The following is a 16,949-nucleotide window of genomic DNA, read 5'->3' on the forward strand; positions in this document are numbered from 1 at the left end:
TTACCAATCAAAAACATAGTTCCTGCATGTCTGTAACACAGATTCTGTAAGATGCTTACGCTGAAATTTATCTAGTTACACAACTTAGTTTCTTAGGGAAATGCACCATTCTCAGTTCCCCGTCGCCCAGCTTCATTCCTCTTACATATTTTTTCTGTCCCGTAAACATAAGGTGCAGGTTAACTTAACCCCTGTTAAAAGGACCATTCCTTTCTTTAATGATTGACTGCACTGTACTTCAGAAATGCCTTTGAGGACACAGAAGGCTCTGTTGTTTTAATTAATCAAGCTCGTCTACGCATGACAGACACATTCCCTGCAGAACACAATCTGCCTGACCTAGACATCGCCAACTTTCGGACAGTTTGACCTTCTGTCGCGTCACCATGGTTACGTACCCTCCGGCTCTACTCAGGCGGCGGCCCTGGGTCGCGTGTTCGCAGAATGGCAAGCAGCGGTCTTAAGCACATGAGCTGGTTCAGCATAACAGAACCACAGGGACCTTCAGAATGACCGGGCATTAAAGGAGCGCTGAATCTTCCCGAGAGCATAGAAAACAACAACCACAAGAAGCAGTTAGCGTCGGAAAAGCCATAAACTGCCTTTATCCTCTTTATAAAAAGTGTTTCAGAACTTCATTTGCCATATCAGTGATTTTATCAGCAATGTCCTTCAGGCTTGTACCACATGTGTCCACACGCGCACACACACACACACACGCGCGCACACACACACACTTGAGTGCCTCTGCACACCCCATCTTAGTAGAACAGTTTTGAAGGACACAACCCGTACCTATGGCATTAGAACCAGGGGAACACACGGTACCAGTTTCTCATTTGAAACAAAACTGAGGAATGCCGATCAGGTTCCCCTATGTTTGTTACAAAGGCAGGACCATGTGGGTTTTCACAAAATCTTTACTTCAGCAGACAGAGAAAAATGAGGACAACCCAACAGCAAGAGACAACCGGGGCAGGTTTGCACGTCCGCATGAGCGCCGCCCTATAGGCCGATGGTGTAGGAGCGACCGGCTGGGTTGTGGATGGCAGAGCAGACGGGCTCCGTCACGGCCCACTCGTACCACACCTTCTTGCCGTTGTTACACCTCCAGAACCTCACGCTGACGTGGTCTCCCCGCGACAGGGAGATTGGCTGCTGTAATGAGAAGAGCGCACGGGTGCATTGAGCAACACTGACCTGCAGGGGGCGACAGCGAGGCCATGGCCACTGCACCAGGGGAAACGGTAACTTACTTTGAGCGGGAACAATATGGGAAACCAGGAAAACATTCCAGGTGAGTGGGTCTCTGGTTTGATACCTGGTAGAGGCACAAGGTACAGTTAGCTCAGCTGAAAGTTTCAGTTTAATTACAAAAACTACAAGTCAATGGAAACAAAAATAACTAAACAGTATATTTCCCCAAGTTTAGACCTGTCTGATGCTTCAAACATTCCATCCATCCATCCATCCATCCCCACTTGTCCTATGCAGATTTGCCTGGATCCGGGTCCTATCCTGCAAACTATGGGCACAAAGCCCAACTCATCGCAAGGCACACTCGCATGCACGCCTACAATTTGGCGACTAATTCAGCTTAGCATACTTTGAGGGGGGGAACTGGAGAACGCCGAGGAAACACTGCCACAACACAGGGAGAACATGCAAACTCCATTGACATAGAACCACGGCAGAGACTCGAACCCTGGTCCTAGAGGAGTGTGGAGTCAGTGCCAACCACTGCACCGTTACCCCTGCCTCAAACCCACTCAGGGGTCCTAATGAGGTCCCATTCCAGGAGGGTGTGAGGCGTGGGACCCCAGACCAAAGAGTAGTAGTAGCAATGACACCCAAACAGTAAGTTTAGTGTTAAACGTTCACCTGAACCCTTAGCTCCAGCACCGAAAGGGAATGCAGGGACTTACTTAGAGTCACGTCTTTGTACAGCGTCGACTCAAAGTATCCGGCGAAGCCGTGGAGCACAGAGTTACAGCCAACTGAGAACCGCAGGCACTGGTACCGGTTATTATTCATATCTGTGAAAGACAGAAGCATCGTGTGTTTTTGTAAATGTACCTTTCAGTCTTTATTTAAGGTACAGAAATGGACTCCGAGGAACAAACGAGCATTCCTAAATATCACTTCCAACATCCACAATTGCAAGCAGAGCTGCACCCCGTGATTGGTGAAAAGAAGCTGTGAAACCCACTGTGGGCGGGGTTATCATGGACTGTGAAGCAGAGCCGCACCCTGTGATTGGTGAAAAGAAGCTGTGAAACCCACTGTGGGCGGGGTTATCATGGACTGTGAAGCAGAGCTGCACCCTGTAATTGGTGAAAAGCAACTTTGAATCCCACCGTGGGCGGGGTTATCATGGACTGTGAGTCACTGCTTGGTTCAGCCCAAGGGAAAGGAGTGAATTGGACCAATGGGGATTGGGTAACAGCAGTACCACCCACTGTGGGTTCGGGAAAGCCTGGTTCCTCCCAGAAGCGGCTGTGGACAGAGGCGGCGGCCCTCACCCGTGCTGGGGTGGCTGAAGCTGAAGCACGGCTTGGGCTCGGCCAGCTGGTGGAAGTTGTGCAGCCGCACCACGTAGGGCGTCTCGAAGTGGCACTCGGGGTCCTTGTCGCGCTCGCGGCACCCCCGCACCTCGTTGTACAGCTTGGAGGACGACAGCGGGGCCAGGAAGGAGGTGTAGGAGCTGGGGATGCTCACCCCATCATCTGAAAGAGTGCGGCCCCCACATTGCCGAAGGGCAGAACTTATTAAGCTACTTCAATAAGTTAGAGAGATTACTATGCAGGAATCACAAGGGCCACTATCAGTGAACAGCGATTACAACCAAACAGCATGTTAAATAAATAAATAGGACCATTACGGTAAATGCAGTGTGCAAAAGGTCATGAACTAGAAGCTATAATTAGCAATGGGACATATAGTACTATGCAAAAATCTAAGGCAGTGAAAGAAAACCTTTAAAGCTACTTACCTGGGTAGTAAGTGCATATTTGTTCAGAAAAAAAAGTACACAACTACTAATATTAAAATATATGCCAGGGCTCTTCAAATCCGGCCCTCGATTCCAAACCCAGGCCGTATTTTCAGTTCTCCCAGGTAGTTAAACAACTACCGATTCAGATTCACACCCGGCTCACAGGTGAAGGATATATGCTAATTAGCAGTAACAGAATAAATACCAACAGGAATTCATGTCCTCCAGAAAGAACCCAAACCTCTCCTCAGGGGCACCCTGGCCATTCCACCACCAGCTCGCTTAAATAAAATTACTCTGTTGATTAGCCAAACAACGTGTGCTAGTGGTTGCGTTATATATATATATATAAATTAGAGGTATATTGCATGATTGCTGCAAATAGTGGGGTAACTTTAGGAGACGTGGCATTTTGACAGTTTGACACCAACATGAAGATCATTTAAACACCATATTGACTGCCTGAGAACTACTAGTAACTACTAGAGGGCGTCATACTGTAATAATGTTTGATTTAAGCCAATAATTAAGATTAAGTAAGAGTCATCCAGCCCTGTGGCTCTGCCTCACCCTTCATGAAGTGTTGTGCCCCATCCAGGCACTCAGGAGACAGCTCGTTGTCTCCGAAGGACCCCAGCAGCTCGCTGACGATGATGTCGGCCTTCTCGGGCGCCGCCCACTGCCGCATGTCGCAGGAGACCACCGTCACCTGATCGCCCCACTCTTCGAACTTCCAGTTCTCCAGCCTGAAGAGAGGACAGAGGGGAGAACGGCAGCCAATAAGACAGAAGGCGAAGGAACGAGAGGACGAGCCCCCCCCACCCAGCTCCAGCACGGCGTGCTCACGTGATGACGGCGTTGGGGTTCTTCTCCACGGCGTAGATGCGGAGCTTCCGATCGGCCTGCTTCGCCGCGCGGAGGGAGGCGTTGACCAAGGGGCCCCGCCCGGCCCCCAGCACCATCAGAACCCTGGCAGAGAGAGGCTTTGTCAAAATACACCAAGCATCGCATGACGGGCTGCATATCGTCATGCTACGAATGGCTGCTTCCTTACAGAAGTCAATGCTTAACGCCCACAGCGTAGCCTGTAGCCAACACATACATGGACAGCTTGAAGCACTGCTTCCAATGGTGCTTCAAACAGGAGGAGCATGCTGGGGTAAACAGGAGGCACTACTCACTGCACGTTGGTGTCCTTCTCCTCTTCTGGGACTCTGTCGAGCAGGCACTTGTACACAGCCTGGGGGACAAACCCGACAGGTCATGCCAGTCTGTGCCACGAGCAGCCAAACAATGACGGCAACAGAAGGCACAAGGAAGACTCAGCAGCTAGTACTGGGATAGGACTAAACGGGAAAACCGGCCGTACCTGCTGGTACTGGGAGTATTTAATGGGATCCTTCTCAAACACCTCGTACGTCTGGGACTCCAGGTTATCCATGAGGGGCTAAAACGGACGACGGAGAGCCGTGTCAAAACCAGCCAGAGCCACCACCAAAACATCAAGTCACGTCGACTCTTATGCCAGCATCCAGAGATATATTCACGGTGAGAGTAGATGGATATTAATACAGACTGAAGAACCAAAAAGGTGAAAACTTCATAAGTAACTATAAAATTACAGTTAAAACATCTGAAATAAGATGCTAAACATTAGCTATACATCAAAAATAAATCTAAAGCTTCTGGCTTGACTTATTAAAAACAGTAGAATAACTCCACCTAAGGGGGTTAAATGACAGATAACACAATACAGCGCGTTTAACAGGTAAAGGAGCGTCACATGAAGGATTCACAGGTGGATCGTCACCTGCAAGTAAAAACACGAGTCAGCCGGCCGTGGTCCGTGTGACGCCCTGTACAGGCGGCCTGGCCCCAGTGATTCTCTAAGTTGACTTTTGTCATCTTCCCCATAACTGGACTGATTTCCTAGTTAGTTAATATTTTAATCCCATTCATCTTGCCATATTTTCTTTATATGAGAAAAGAGTGGAGGATTTAAGGTAGTATTGAACACTTGAGTATCTGAGTTTAGACCAGCAGTAAAAAACAGTGACAGGCTGCACCTGCAGAGGGGATTGAAGGTAATCCTCATAGCCTCTCGCAAATAACTCATAGGAGTTGGGGGCGGGTCGATTCTGGTTCAGGTACTCCAGGTACTGCAGGTAGGATCGGAAATCCTTTTCACTGTGGCGGCTGGTCCCAGTGAAGATGAACTGGGCCTCGAGCTGGGACAGAAATGTTGGGCAGGCTTAACGTCAGCATTTAATCGCAACTTTCCACAAACCCGCCGTGTTTCCCGGTGCTGTACCTTGAACAGGCGGAATATTATTCGTTGATGGGCCTTAGACAGGACAGGAAACCCCTTCTTATTGGTCAGGAAGATGCTAGTTGGCAGAACGGCTGCTTTGATTGGCTCGCCGAGCCACTTGTCGATCACATCATCTGAGGGCATGTCTGCCCCGATCTCAATGGCTGTCCCAGAAGAAAGTGGAAGAGTAACACAAAGTGGCCTGGTATTTGTAGACATCAGAAATAAAGATCTCCTTACAACTGAAAGCAAGTTTCTGCACAAACACGACTTCAGTCTGAGTATCAATACCACAGATGACTAGATACATTTCATGTGTTTCCTGTCAGACTCATTTCTTTGCATGTGACTCTGGGCCGTGGAGTCATTCTCTTGTTACTCCATGGATCTTACCCAGGCAGACCCTCTTGTTGTAGTCGCAGAGTGACCTGAACGAATGCCACCTGGGAATCAGAGAGGAGCAACGTGGGTCCATCAGAACAGAAGGCAGGCATATGTCGGGAAATAAACATCTGAGAGCAACACATGTCAACATGCATACAGACCACAGAGGTGCAGACCTCAGCATGCTAGTAAAGTGGTCGTTTCATGCAACGCCTCAAGACCCATGTGTTCCATTAATTCCTCTACTAGTCTGATGTCTCATTACATTTCCTGAATGTCCTTATGCTGCACTTGTGCTCCTTGAATAGTCTTATAAGAATCTTGCTTTGTTAGAAGTTGTTGTGCATCTCCTGCTCCAATTCTGCTTACACTTGTACCTAAGCATTCACTGGAAGCTCAGCCAAGCTGCACTAATGCCTCGTTGACTCCTCGACTGCCGTTTGTCTGTAATGCGCTACTTGCCTCACTTGTACATCACTATGCACAAAAGCACCTGTTAAATAAGTAAGATGTAATGTTAATAGATGATTTAGTCAAGATATAAGAGTCTATCTAAACAACAATGCCCCTGGCAGGACCTCAGATCATGAGGTGTGATACCTGACCACAACGCTACACTGACACAACGATCATCCAGGCCTCAATTCTGCTCAGTGGAGTATGGATGTAGCCAGAGACTTAAAACTCACCAAGACCAGGTCTGCTCATCGTCGCTGGCTTCGGTGCAGTGATTCATTGGGTCGTTCTCGATGAGGTCATCGCGGACGTCTTCAGGAGCCACCAGAGGCACACGAATCCAGAACTTCAAAAAGAAAAAAAACCCAAAAACAAATAAATATACAAATAAGAGTGAGGAAGTGTACAGCGGCCGGCAACGGTTTGCATAAGAGAGCGACTGGCTGGTACCTTACCATGCAGGAATGGTGGCCCGTGTTGATGTGGTTGAGCAGAACACGGGCCAGATTGGCACAGTGGGGGCCCTTCAATGGGATCAAGAACGCTGGCAGGCCGAGGTAGGCAGAGAAGTTCAGCTCTTGCACCAAAGCCTATAAATCAGAATTAAAATCAGGAATTGGGTTTGTGCATGTACATGCAAAGAATGCTTTAGTAAAATACCACATGCACAAACAATATAATGAGTACAGCGACTTATTTGCAATGAGGTGTTGCTCTGAATCCCACATCCAGCATGGGGGTTGGGGGGGGGGGGCTGTGGGAATTGCACACAGATGGCCCGCTGCCCCAGACTCACCGCCTCCGAGTTTCTTCTTTCCATCTCCAGCTCGGAATCCGTCTCGATCCATGGCGACAGCTTGCCCACTATCAACGTATTCCAATCTGACAAGAAGCGAAGGGTTACACTACCACCACAGCCATCGCCATCGGCGTTTGATGTGCTCCAATCCCATCCAGAGCTCAACGCAACGCTGTAGATGCATTACTCTCTCTAAACTCATACCCAGCAACATGTCAATGGGTAACACACAGAGGCTGAGCTCCTCTCCCTGCCGTGAGTCCCGGGGATCGGGAACCCTCACCTCTCCCGCACAGCAGCAGGTCGGAGCGCGTCTGAGCGCCACGCCGGGACCGAGCCGGGTCCTGTTCAAACTCCCTCCTGAAGCGTGGGTGGAACAGCGGCATGCACAGGAAGTCGAATCTGGTAGGGAGGGTTTAGTCTGAGGTCAAGTACCAAATAATTTACACAACAGACATGAATAGCCGATACACTGAATTAAACACATTTTACCTTTGTTTATATAAACATTTATATATTTCAAGCTCTGAATAAGGCAAGAAACCCCTTTTAACATTAATATTTTTGGTCGGGACAGGCAGCACCTACATGCGTGCCCTAATAAAGGCCTCTGGAGTTTAGAGTGCTTGGTTGAAATAATTCATTTACTGGCACATTTTTTCCAGTTCAAATCACAGTAGGACTGCAAACTGCTCCAAAATATAAAATCAATAAAATGCATAAACTACAATATACCCACAATGGTGACGACCAATTTATAAAAAAATAAAAACCTCAAATCATGGTTATTACCATCTTACAATAGCAAATATACTGTATGTTACTGCTGACTAAGTGGGCATGGTTGACGGTAATCATATTTAACATCCCATTTTTAAACTGCATTAATCCTAATAATTTAGGTGCAACGTAATTCGCAATTGATGTATTTAACTAAAACCAATAAATGAATTTGATCCCTTGGGCACAGAGAACCAGGCAGATAATAGGTTCAGCCTTTCTCCACATAGAACACCATAACTTCTCCGCTGGTCAGGCAAGGTAAATTAAACAGATTTAGAAGCGTGCAGTAACAGTGTAACTCGTTATCTCCTAGGGCAGCCATTCGGCTACCATCACGGGCACGTGTGAGATAAACTTAGCGACCTGCTGCTATCCGGCTACTCCAAGTGAGCATCACGTGCGGCTAACTAGCCAAAAGCGCATCCGTCCGCTTCAATTTTTAATTCAACATTAAAAAACGAAACCCCCGATTGTTCACCCGAGTTTAGCGACCGCGGCAAGTGTATCTGCGACTTCGGGCACGCAGTTTAAATCTCTCCCGCAAGAGACGCGGCTCCCGGTACTGGCGGACGCCATCATTCATTGAGTGGAAGCACCGGAACGAGTAGCTGAACGCTGAACCTTAGCTGCCTTTTCTCCCCAAAGCCATCCCCCGAAACTGTAGTGCGGCGAATGAGAGCCAAGATGGCACCGGGCAGCGCGCAGTTTCCTGCCTCACGAGAGCTGTCGCGAGATTTCCATGCAAGTCCAGCATCCAATCGCGTGCGAGAGCAGCCGAGGCCCGCGTCCAATTGAGTACGAGAGGCGGGAAGCGGCTCGCGATTCCAGGAGAGATATGTACCACGCTTTGCGCTCCCACGGTTTTCCAAGTAGCGGAGCGTTTGTTGGCAGGTAACTCTGATTGTATCCATTTCAAAATAAAAGTTTATCGATGGCCGATCCTCTGCAATTCATAGCACAGTTTACTAGGAGAAGAATAGGAAACCGTCTTTCAGTAGTATTAGTTGTCCTTAGCATTTAACAGGTGGCTTGCAGTTTCACTTATTTACAGTAATGATAAATCATTTCCGTTTTTTTTGATGTGCAGTAATTAATTGTACATTGGATACTTTCTTGCACATCAGACAACTGAAATATATAACCGAATTATAATATTGACGAAGAGCGTCTTTTATTTTGAATTGATACTTATTCGTTACAGGAAGTAAATTGGTGATTTCCTCTTGGTGGTGTTTGGCCACTTTGCTGCATATGGAAGTTGCATGTAACTTGCCTTGGCATTTCAGTGGGTGAAAGTGAGATTTGCATATAGTGCTTTGGAATCAAAACTACAGTGTGCAAACGCTTATGGCTTACCAAGCCGTACATTTAACGTCTACTAAGAGATCGGGGTCCGAAAGTGTATGCGTTGATAAAAATAGTCGTTTGTCAAGTACGAAACTCCCAGCAATTTTTGACAACCGGAAATTTTTTAAATGGCGATAAGGTCATCTCCTTCGGCAGACAACCTGTTTTGTCTTCTGTGCCATGATATTTTAAATGACCCTGTAGTTATGAGTTGTAGCCATGGCTTCTGCAGAGCCTGCTTGCAGAATTACTGGGAGCACTATAGTTGTCTTCGATGTCCTCTATGTAGGAGGAAGATTTCTAGCTATGTGCGCCTATATCCCATAGAACATCTTGCTTACAGTCTGGGTTCGAAGAAACAAGATACCCAAAACAGAAATGATAAACGAAATGAAGATGTAGAGCACAAGGTTTGTGTAATTATAATGTAGTTTGAAAACTCGACATAAGGCGACATAAGGATTAGTGAAACTGGTAATTCTTATTCCTTTGCTTCTGGATAATGCATGTGGGTGTGTACACATTTATCTTCAGTAAGGTTTTTATACTGTAGCTCATAGAAAAACTGTGTTTTTCCATTCCAACCCAGGCCACAGTGGGATTGAAGAAGGTAGTGTTTGGGTCACAGCATCTACAGGGTGAAGACATGGAAAAGACAACACAGATGTCACAGAGAAAGCACAATGTTCAGGTGAAGGTTGAGCAGCTTGAGGAAGAGATATTTCCACCACTTTATGTGAATGGAGAAATAAAACAAGAGGTTAAGACAGAAGAAATTTCAGCTTTTCAGGTGAGGGCTGCAGTTTCACACCAGTAGTTGTACAAATGGTATGCAAAAAAATGTGTTTCCAGTTTTCATATGACAGTTATTTCTCTGCTAACCTGCATTCATGCCTTTGTTTCCTGGTTTTGGTGAATTCAGTATGCTTTCTTACACTGGCTACTCCTCTTTATTGCAGGAGATCGAGAACACATGGAGGAGGTGCGTAAACGGTTTTTGATGCTTTCCGTGCAAACTGCACGCTCAGTTCTACGTAAAACCTGGCAAATGACTCCATCATATGTCTATCTGTGTATATTCCAGATCCTGTAGAAGAGCAGAAAAGAAAATTGACTGTGACAGCCGTACACCCTCCACGGCACAGTCTGATACATTCTGTGGTCAGAAACGGATTCAGTCCGGAAAGGACTTGCCTCTTAGTCAAACACTGTCTATTGCTGAAAATCTAGTTTGCAGTCACAAAACCTTGATAATCCCTCTTACCCGGACTCCTGATATCAGTTCTCTTAACTTGCCTCAGACTGCTGTCACTGTGTTGAATATGCATCTGTGCTCCCAGTGTGGAAAGGGCTTCAAAGACCAAAGTGACCTGAAAGTGCACCAGAGAACGCACTTGCTGAAGAAGCCGTACCACTGTGCTGTGTGTGGGAAGGTGTATGTCAGCAAACATGAACTGTCACTGCACCAGCGACTTCACACGGGTGAACGGCTGTGGCCCTGCTCCTCCTGTCTGAAGAAATTTACCCGAAAGAGTGCCCTGGAGCTACACGTGCGAAGCCACACGGGCGAGAAGCCACACCACTGTTCCCTCTGCGGGAAGAACTTCAGCAGAAGAAGTTCCCTCAAACTACACCAGGAGCGGCACGCAGGGTGGAAACCTTACATCTGTTCCACATGTGGGAAAGGTTTTGTAACCTCAGCATCCCTAAGAATACATTGGGTTGTCCACAGAGAAGATAAACCCCATCGATGCACCCAGTGTGAGAAGACCTTCAGCAGAGAAAAGGATCTTGAGACGCACCAGCTGATGCATTCTGGAGAACGCCCGTATCCCTGCTCTCACTGTCCCAAGAGGTTTATTAGGAAAAATGAGCTAAAGTTGCACGAACGCATTCACACAGGAGAGAGACCTTACCAGTGTTTGGAATGCAAGAAGACATTCGGTCGCATTGCACACCTGAGGTCGCATCAGCTCACGCATACGGGGGAACGACGACACAAATGTTCCCAGTGCGACAAGCGTTTCAGTCAGCGCAACAGTCTGAAGATTCACGAACGCACCCACACGGGGGAAAAACCCTACTGCTGTACCGAATGCCAGAAGAGATTCGGCACCTCTGGAGATCTGCTGAAGCACCTGAGGATTCACACCGGCGAGAAATCGTACAAGTGCCGTCAGTGTGGCAAGAGCTTCCGGCACTCGGCCACGCTGAAGGTTCACCAGGTTGTCCACACTGGAGAAAAGCCGTTCAGCTGTTCGCAGTGTGGGAAGTGCTTTGGCCGGGAACAGGGCCTCAAAATGCACCAGAGAACACACACTAAGGAGCGGCCATATGACTGCGCGCAGTGTGGCAAGTCTTTCGGTACTTCAAGCACCTTAAAATCCCATAAATATATTCATGCAGTGGGAGGGCCGTATCACTGCTCCCAGTGTGGGAAGAGCTTCAGCAGAAGCGACACTTTTAAAATACACCAGCAGATTCATTCGGGCGCTAAGTCCTACAAGTGTTTGCAGTGCGGAAAGTGTCTTAGCACAGCCAGCAGCCTAAAAGTGCATCAGCAAAGCCACGTCGAAAAAAGACAGTTCAGCTGCCCGCAGTGTGGCAAGAGCTTCAGCTCCGCCTGGTACCTGAAACAACACGAGCGAACTCACACAGGTGAGAAGCCCTACCTCTGCTCAAGCTGCGGGGAGAGTTTTTATAACTCCAGCAGCCTATTAACGCATCAGATGAATCATACCGGGGAGCGACCGTACGGATGCAGCAGCTGTGGGAAGTTGTTTAGCCACCCGATGCACCTCAGGAGGCACGAGAAGCTTCACACCGGCGAAAGGCCGCACCAGTGCTCTGAATGCGGGAGGAGATTCGGCAGAAAAGACCAGCTGACCTCACATAAGCGGACCCACAAAGCCAAGGAGAGATAAATCAGTTTGCGGCAATCCGATTTGATTGAGACAGGACGGGTCGTTGAGACAATCTACCAACCAGATCTATTTTTGATGCTCTCTAATTTGTAAACATAGGTCTATTTTTGTTACGGCATAAAATATGCAAGTTAGATGTGGATATTTCCCTGTGGGCAATCATGGATTTTTGTGTTTTTTTTTTCCTTAAAAAAAAAAAGTAATCTTGCAAAATCAAAGTTTTGTTGACAATAACTGTCTCCACCTGTAAGTGGATTTGTGTTTAGCACAGGGGTGTTAATGTCCCCCCCCCGATTAAAAAATAAAGGTGAAAATGGCGCAGTACCAGCTCCTGTTTTTTTCCCCCGCACTAGTCTTGTGACTGCAGATTGCAGTGTTTTCTTATCATGGGTTTCATTTGATGTTTTAAAAGCCATTTGATTTGTCGTATTACTTTCGACATTATGAATAATAGCAGCTATCTTATGTAACATTGACCTTACGTTTCTCGATTAGAGTCTGTTGCACTTATTTAATATGACAATATGAAGTGTGCCATGGAATATCATGTTAGGGAGTCTTTTTTGAAAAGGTGGAGGAGAAACATTTTTTTAAAGCACAGTAATTGCAATAAATCCATTAAAATTTTCCATTTAGCAGCCACCGTTATAGTTGAGGTTAATTGAAGTTCCATTCGTTAAGTAAAGGACTTTCCCAGCAAACTTCATAGTAAGATCAGTTGAGACGACCTAAAGCCAGAGGATCTAGGGTCATTGTTAATTTCTGGCTCCTAACGTGAGTCATTCATATATAACTCTGAAGGGCTGCACCGTCATGCAATGAGGCATGTTGGCCACTGGGTGGCAATATATAAGAACTCATGAGTAGTCTTCTGATAGTCGTACATAGCAGACCCTTAGTGTAAATATATTGCAGATATTTAGTGTTTCCTCTATGCTGGTGATTTTTTTTATTATGCATTTGGATAAACTTAAGTAAAAGGGGGAAATATCGCATTGAATAATATATGACATCAGTAACTCACTAAGAACTAAAGCATTAAATACTAAATGGCATATTAGCAGAGGTGGAAATTTCATGCCCAGAAAGGAAAAATCCAGTCCAAGATTTTGCTTCAACCAAGCAGCTGAGTCCTCTGTGTCTGTGACTCTTTATGCTCAAATGGTTGGTTGGAACAAAATCTTGGACTGGATTTTTACTTCCTGGACCTGAAATTTCCACCTCTGCTTATTAGGGATGTCTAGCTATTACCATGTAGGACCTCTTTGGCACTAGGGGTGCTTTAAGGGTTGGCATTGCGGGTTCAAATAAGCCGTTCTGCATGCCACCTTTGTGCCGAGCCGTTAGCGTTGACTGATAGCGTCGACGAGTCTGCCAACTCTCTTCTGACCGTTCTCGTTAACGAGCCTTTTTCAGTCTGAACTGTCATTAGCTGGGTGTTTTTTGTTTGTCGTATCATTCCCTGCAAACTGTACAGTGCACGAAAATCCCCGGGAGGGCCGCTTCTGAGCCGCCAAATCGGGCGCCAGCGATCGCACCAAGTTCAAAAGCGCCTACGGCGGACATCTTAGCTGTTCTGACGCTTAGTCAAAGAGCGTGTGAACCTCTCGGCCCCGCCTGCATGCTGTATGTATTCAGCTGCAGACACACGACTCGCTGTTTGTGGGAATGGGCTACTGGCATTATCTGATAAACTGGCCGTATACAATATCTGCATGCTTGATCTATGAAAACACAGACACGCGTACTAAAGCTGCCTTCTGGGATTGGATCTGTGAGACCCGCGGGACTAACCTTGTATCACATCACATGACTTCTGTTTACACGGGAAAATAACAACCGTGTTGTTGCTCCATCTTTACACCACAGCCTCCATCCACCTGTAAGCATGTTTTGTTTTTTTACTACACTGCTACATTTAAACCGTTGCACGAGTTATTCATCAATTAATGATCTATACGCAAGATCTCGCACAAGGTTTAACTACGCTCGGTTATTAAAAGCCAGTGCCACAGAAAGTTAATTATAATTACAAACATGTAATAAGTAACTGGGAATATAAAATGTAAAAGGTTACGGAGAAGTATTTGAACATGGAATAATGCAGCATAAATATTACAACTCTGCTGTAATGATGTGGTATTTTCAATTTATTCTTCACCTGCCACCCCCCACCCCCCCTTCGCTTCATCAGGAATGCCAGCGGAATGAGTCACTGCATTATACGGCTGGCTGTCACGAATTTTATTTTCAGGAGGGACTCGTTTTTCTCAGTTGTGCAGAAGCCCCTCCCCCCCCCCTTGTTAAAGTGACCGCGTGGGCCTGCAGTGCGTAAACGGGGAAGTCGCCCGCATGGACCGCATGGGAAGCACAGTGGCTGCGCACGCTGTCGGACACAAGCACTGCCTTTCTGCACGTGGCCAGGGTGGCTCTGGGTAACGGAGCCGGCACTGCAGTGTGCAGTGACCTCCACACTGAACAGCAGGACTTCTCTGGCCTTTTTAACTGCACAGCTGAGTGACTGAATCTATGTTTTTAGATATGCATCCTTTACTCCTCTGTCCTCTCACCATATGCATGCTCTACGTCTCTCCTATTTCTAACTTACATTTCGTCCTCCTCGTTCTCTACTCCTATTCATTTTTTTTGACAAAAAAATACTACCAAATAAGAAAATTTTTGATGTCACTAGTCTCTAGGACTCGGTCTCCTTGACAACAGTCGCCAAGCAACTATCACTTGGCACACTATTCTTTTTTTTTTTTACCTCCCCCTAACCCCCCAAGGCCTTCTCAGACTCTGCCATGAGGGTCTTGTCCCAGTTTACTCTAGATTCATATTCACAAAGACTTCTCTTTCCAAACCACAAACAATAACATTCAGGAGTAATCAGGAATATTTTGTCTCCCACCCCATGCCTTCTATGCTTAGTATTTGTATTCTCAAAATTTGTATTCTCTTCCCTTTTTATGTTTATTCCTATTACAAAAATTATATATCTGTGCAGTCGACGCGCATAAACACATGCCAAATATTACAATGCAAGCTCCCCGGCTGTAAAACCGGCGATATGAACTTTACGGCGATTCAAGCGATGTTGATTCTGCACTATTTTGGATCCCGATTTGCATAAAGCAGACAGCACAGGGCAAGGTTTCACCGACACGTAACGCTGAGCAACCGTACCGATGCACGTTAATGCACACTGTTGCACGCCAAGAAAAATTCGGTTTCCCCGACCTGAGCGTCGGACCGTAGGAGGAGCCTTAGTGGAACAAGTAATCTGTCAGCTGAATTGTGACAGCTCACTGCTAGAAAATATATAGCACTGAGCAACACAGACTGCGTGTCCCTGCTTGTATACGCTCAGCAGGGCTACACTTCAAGTGATAAAATATTAGTTGATACTAGCAGTGATGCTATACTTATTCATTTAACCACTTTGTTCTCTTCCAATCAACAAAAATAACTGTCATGCTAAATTTTGATAGCATTTCCACAAACAAACATATTTGCATATCAACAAATCAAAAAAAAAAAAATCTAAATGCCTTCAGAATTTATAATGACACATACCGTCGTGTTTTTATTGATATGATGAAAGTGCATTTTTGATGTCTTACTGTTGCTGGCATTTGCCATTGCATTTAATTTCATAATAGACGGCTTCACGCGTTTACTTTGCTAATTTTGTAAATGAGACAAGTACCTGCAGTGTTTGGTCAAAAACGCATTAACCAAATAAAGCAATGGAAATTTTTATGTGTATATTTTTTAGACTGGAAATAAGGGTATTATATTTTGATAAAGGGAGTGCAAGAGGGAGGGTGAGGCTTAGTCGACGGAGGTTTTAAATGTTTATGTAGATTTAATTTAATGGAATGTAGCATTTTTTGATTCACCGCATAAATGACATGTTAGAGTCTGAATGAGGTTCAAGGTTAGGGTTCGTTTTTGGGGATAATCTTTGGGAAAAGTTGTCGAGGTAGCTGGATTTTGGAATGCAGTCACCCCAACCCCGAAAAGATTCATAGGTCAGATGTAGTTTCGGCTTGTAAATCAAGCTGGAGTAGAAAAATATATTTGCCATGTGTTATTGTCCAAGAAATATGGCTGTTCTTTCATAACCCTGGGTGGCAGAGCACAGAAAAATCAATTACAGTTATTATAGGTGAGTCAGGTTTCGACGAGATGAAAGAGTCACAGTGGTCACAGAGACAGGGTGTACACAGCCAAGCCCTCTTGTGTAAATAAACCTCAAGGAAGCCATTCGCAAATATTCCAAATGAAAGGCCTTTATTACCACTGAGAGTGAGACTGTGCGGCGGGCAGAGTGAGGCGTGGTCGCCGTGGTGAGGCGTGATGGAAGGCCCCGCCCACTGGCCTAGTGTGGGCCGCGTGTTCCCAACTAACTTGTGATGCTTAGTGTGGTGATCTGAGGTCTGCACATGAACATATCAAAAAAAAAAGGGTGGATGCTCATGAGCGACAGGTCATGCTTGGCGACAGGTCACGCTTGGCGACAGGTCACTCTTGGCGACAGGGCACCTGAGGCGTGTGTCTGCTGGGGCTGCAGCCCCTCTGTAGCTATGCTTCTACTAACTATTTAAATGTTTTAGGAACAAAGTGTGTTTTGACGGAACCTGATGCTCTTGACTCTCCCCGGTTTAGTCTCTACTCTGTTTTTTACCCCCCTCCCCCCCCCCCCCCGCCCCCCAAAGGTGGATTTTTCTGCCTCCTTTTCTCTTACTGTCCCCGACTAAATCAGTCGTCTGTATCCTGACACTTCCCGTCAGTCAGTTCTCTGCTCTCCTTTTCATTTTCTCTGTCCACCTCCCCTCCCCCCTTTCCCGTAAAGACCCCCATCCCCATCCTCTCCCCCGTCTCTGTCCCTGTCAGCCGCCATCCATCGCCTCCTCCTTCATCTCCTCACCCCCCCCCCCTCCTCTT

At 46.4% G+C, this 16,949-nt stretch overlaps 2 protein-coding genes across 3 annotated transcripts; one reads left to right on the plus strand and one right to left on the minus strand.

The window, feature by feature from the left end:
• Positions 1 to 902: 902 nt before the first annotated feature.
• Positions 903 to 8,448, minus strand: prmt5 (protein arginine methyltransferase 5). 2 transcript variants are annotated; one of them, XM_072711116.1, is made up of 16 exons: positions 8,350 to 8,448; positions 7,229 to 7,347; positions 6,943 to 7,028; positions 6,602 to 6,736; positions 6,380 to 6,492; positions 5,700 to 5,749; positions 5,307 to 5,470; positions 5,062 to 5,223; positions 4,365 to 4,442; positions 4,177 to 4,235; positions 3,842 to 3,964; positions 3,566 to 3,741; positions 2,523 to 2,726; positions 1,926 to 2,036; positions 1,257 to 1,321; positions 903 to 1,158 (listed from the first exon to the last, which is right to left on the minus strand). In XM_072711116.1, exons 2-16 carry the CDS (start codon positions 7,329 to 7,331, stop codon positions 1,006 to 1,008), a joined length of 1,782 nt encoding a protein of 593 aa, XP_072567217.1. In that variant the 5' UTR covers positions 7,332 to 7,347; positions 8,350 to 8,448; the 3' UTR covers positions 903 to 1,005. The 2 variants fall into 2 exon arrangements, with proteins under 2 accessions (XP_072567217.1, XP_023688362.1); XM_023832594.2 differs by lacking the exon at positions 8,350 to 8,448 and adding an exon at positions 8,207 to 8,343.
• Positions 8,449 to 8,570: 122 nt separating this feature from the next.
• LOC111854542 (uncharacterized) lies at positions 8,571 to 12,316 on the plus strand. Its single transcript, XM_023832587.2, has 5 exons — positions 8,571 to 8,619; positions 9,403 to 9,485; positions 9,665 to 9,865; positions 10,035 to 10,057; positions 10,160 to 12,316. Exons 3-5 carry the CDS (start codon positions 9,722 to 9,724, stop codon positions 11,997 to 11,999), a joined length of 2,007 nt encoding a protein of 668 aa, XP_023688355.2. The 5' UTR covers positions 8,571 to 8,619; positions 9,403 to 9,485; positions 9,665 to 9,721; the 3' UTR covers positions 12,000 to 12,316.
• The last annotated feature ends 4,633 nt before the right edge of the window (positions 12,317 to 16,949 follow it).

This window comes from Paramormyrops kingsleyae, chromosome 4 (genome assembly GCF_048594095.1).
Source record: "Paramormyrops kingsleyae isolate MSU_618 chromosome 4, PKINGS_0.4, whole genome shotgun sequence".
NCBI classification, from domain to species: Eukaryota; Metazoa; Chordata; class Actinopteri; order Osteoglossiformes; family Mormyridae; genus Paramormyrops; species Paramormyrops kingsleyae.

What these genes read in the sequence shown, in the direction of transcription:
- prmt5 (XM_023832594.2), bottom strand. Translation starts at nt 8,307, where the DNA reads ATGATGGCGTCCGCCAGTACCGGGAGCCGCGTCTCTTGCGGGAGAGAT. An exon ending in CAACAAGAGGGTCTGCCTGG is followed by an intron (nt 5,471 to 5,699) that starts GTAAGATCCATG and finishes CTTCTGGGACAG; the next exon opens with CCATTGAGATCGGGGCAGAC. An exon ending in TAATATTCCGCCTGTTCAAG is followed by an intron (nt 5,224 to 5,306) that starts GTACAGCACCGG and finishes TTTCTGTCCCAG; the next exon opens with CTCGAGGCCCAGTTCATCTT.
- LOC111854542 (XM_023832587.2), top strand. Translation starts at nt 9,722, where the DNA reads ATGGAAAAGACAACACAGATGTCACAGAGAAAGCACAATGTTCAGGTG. An exon ending in AAGAAATTTCAGCTTTTCAG is followed by an intron (nt 9,866 to 10,034) that starts GTGAGGGCTGCA and finishes TCTTTATTGCAG; the next exon opens with GAGATCGAGAACACATGGAG. An exon ending in ATCGAGAACACATGGAGGAG is followed by an intron (nt 10,058 to 10,159) that starts GTGCGTAAACGG and finishes TGTATATTCCAG; the next exon opens with ATCCTGTAGAAGAGCAGAAA.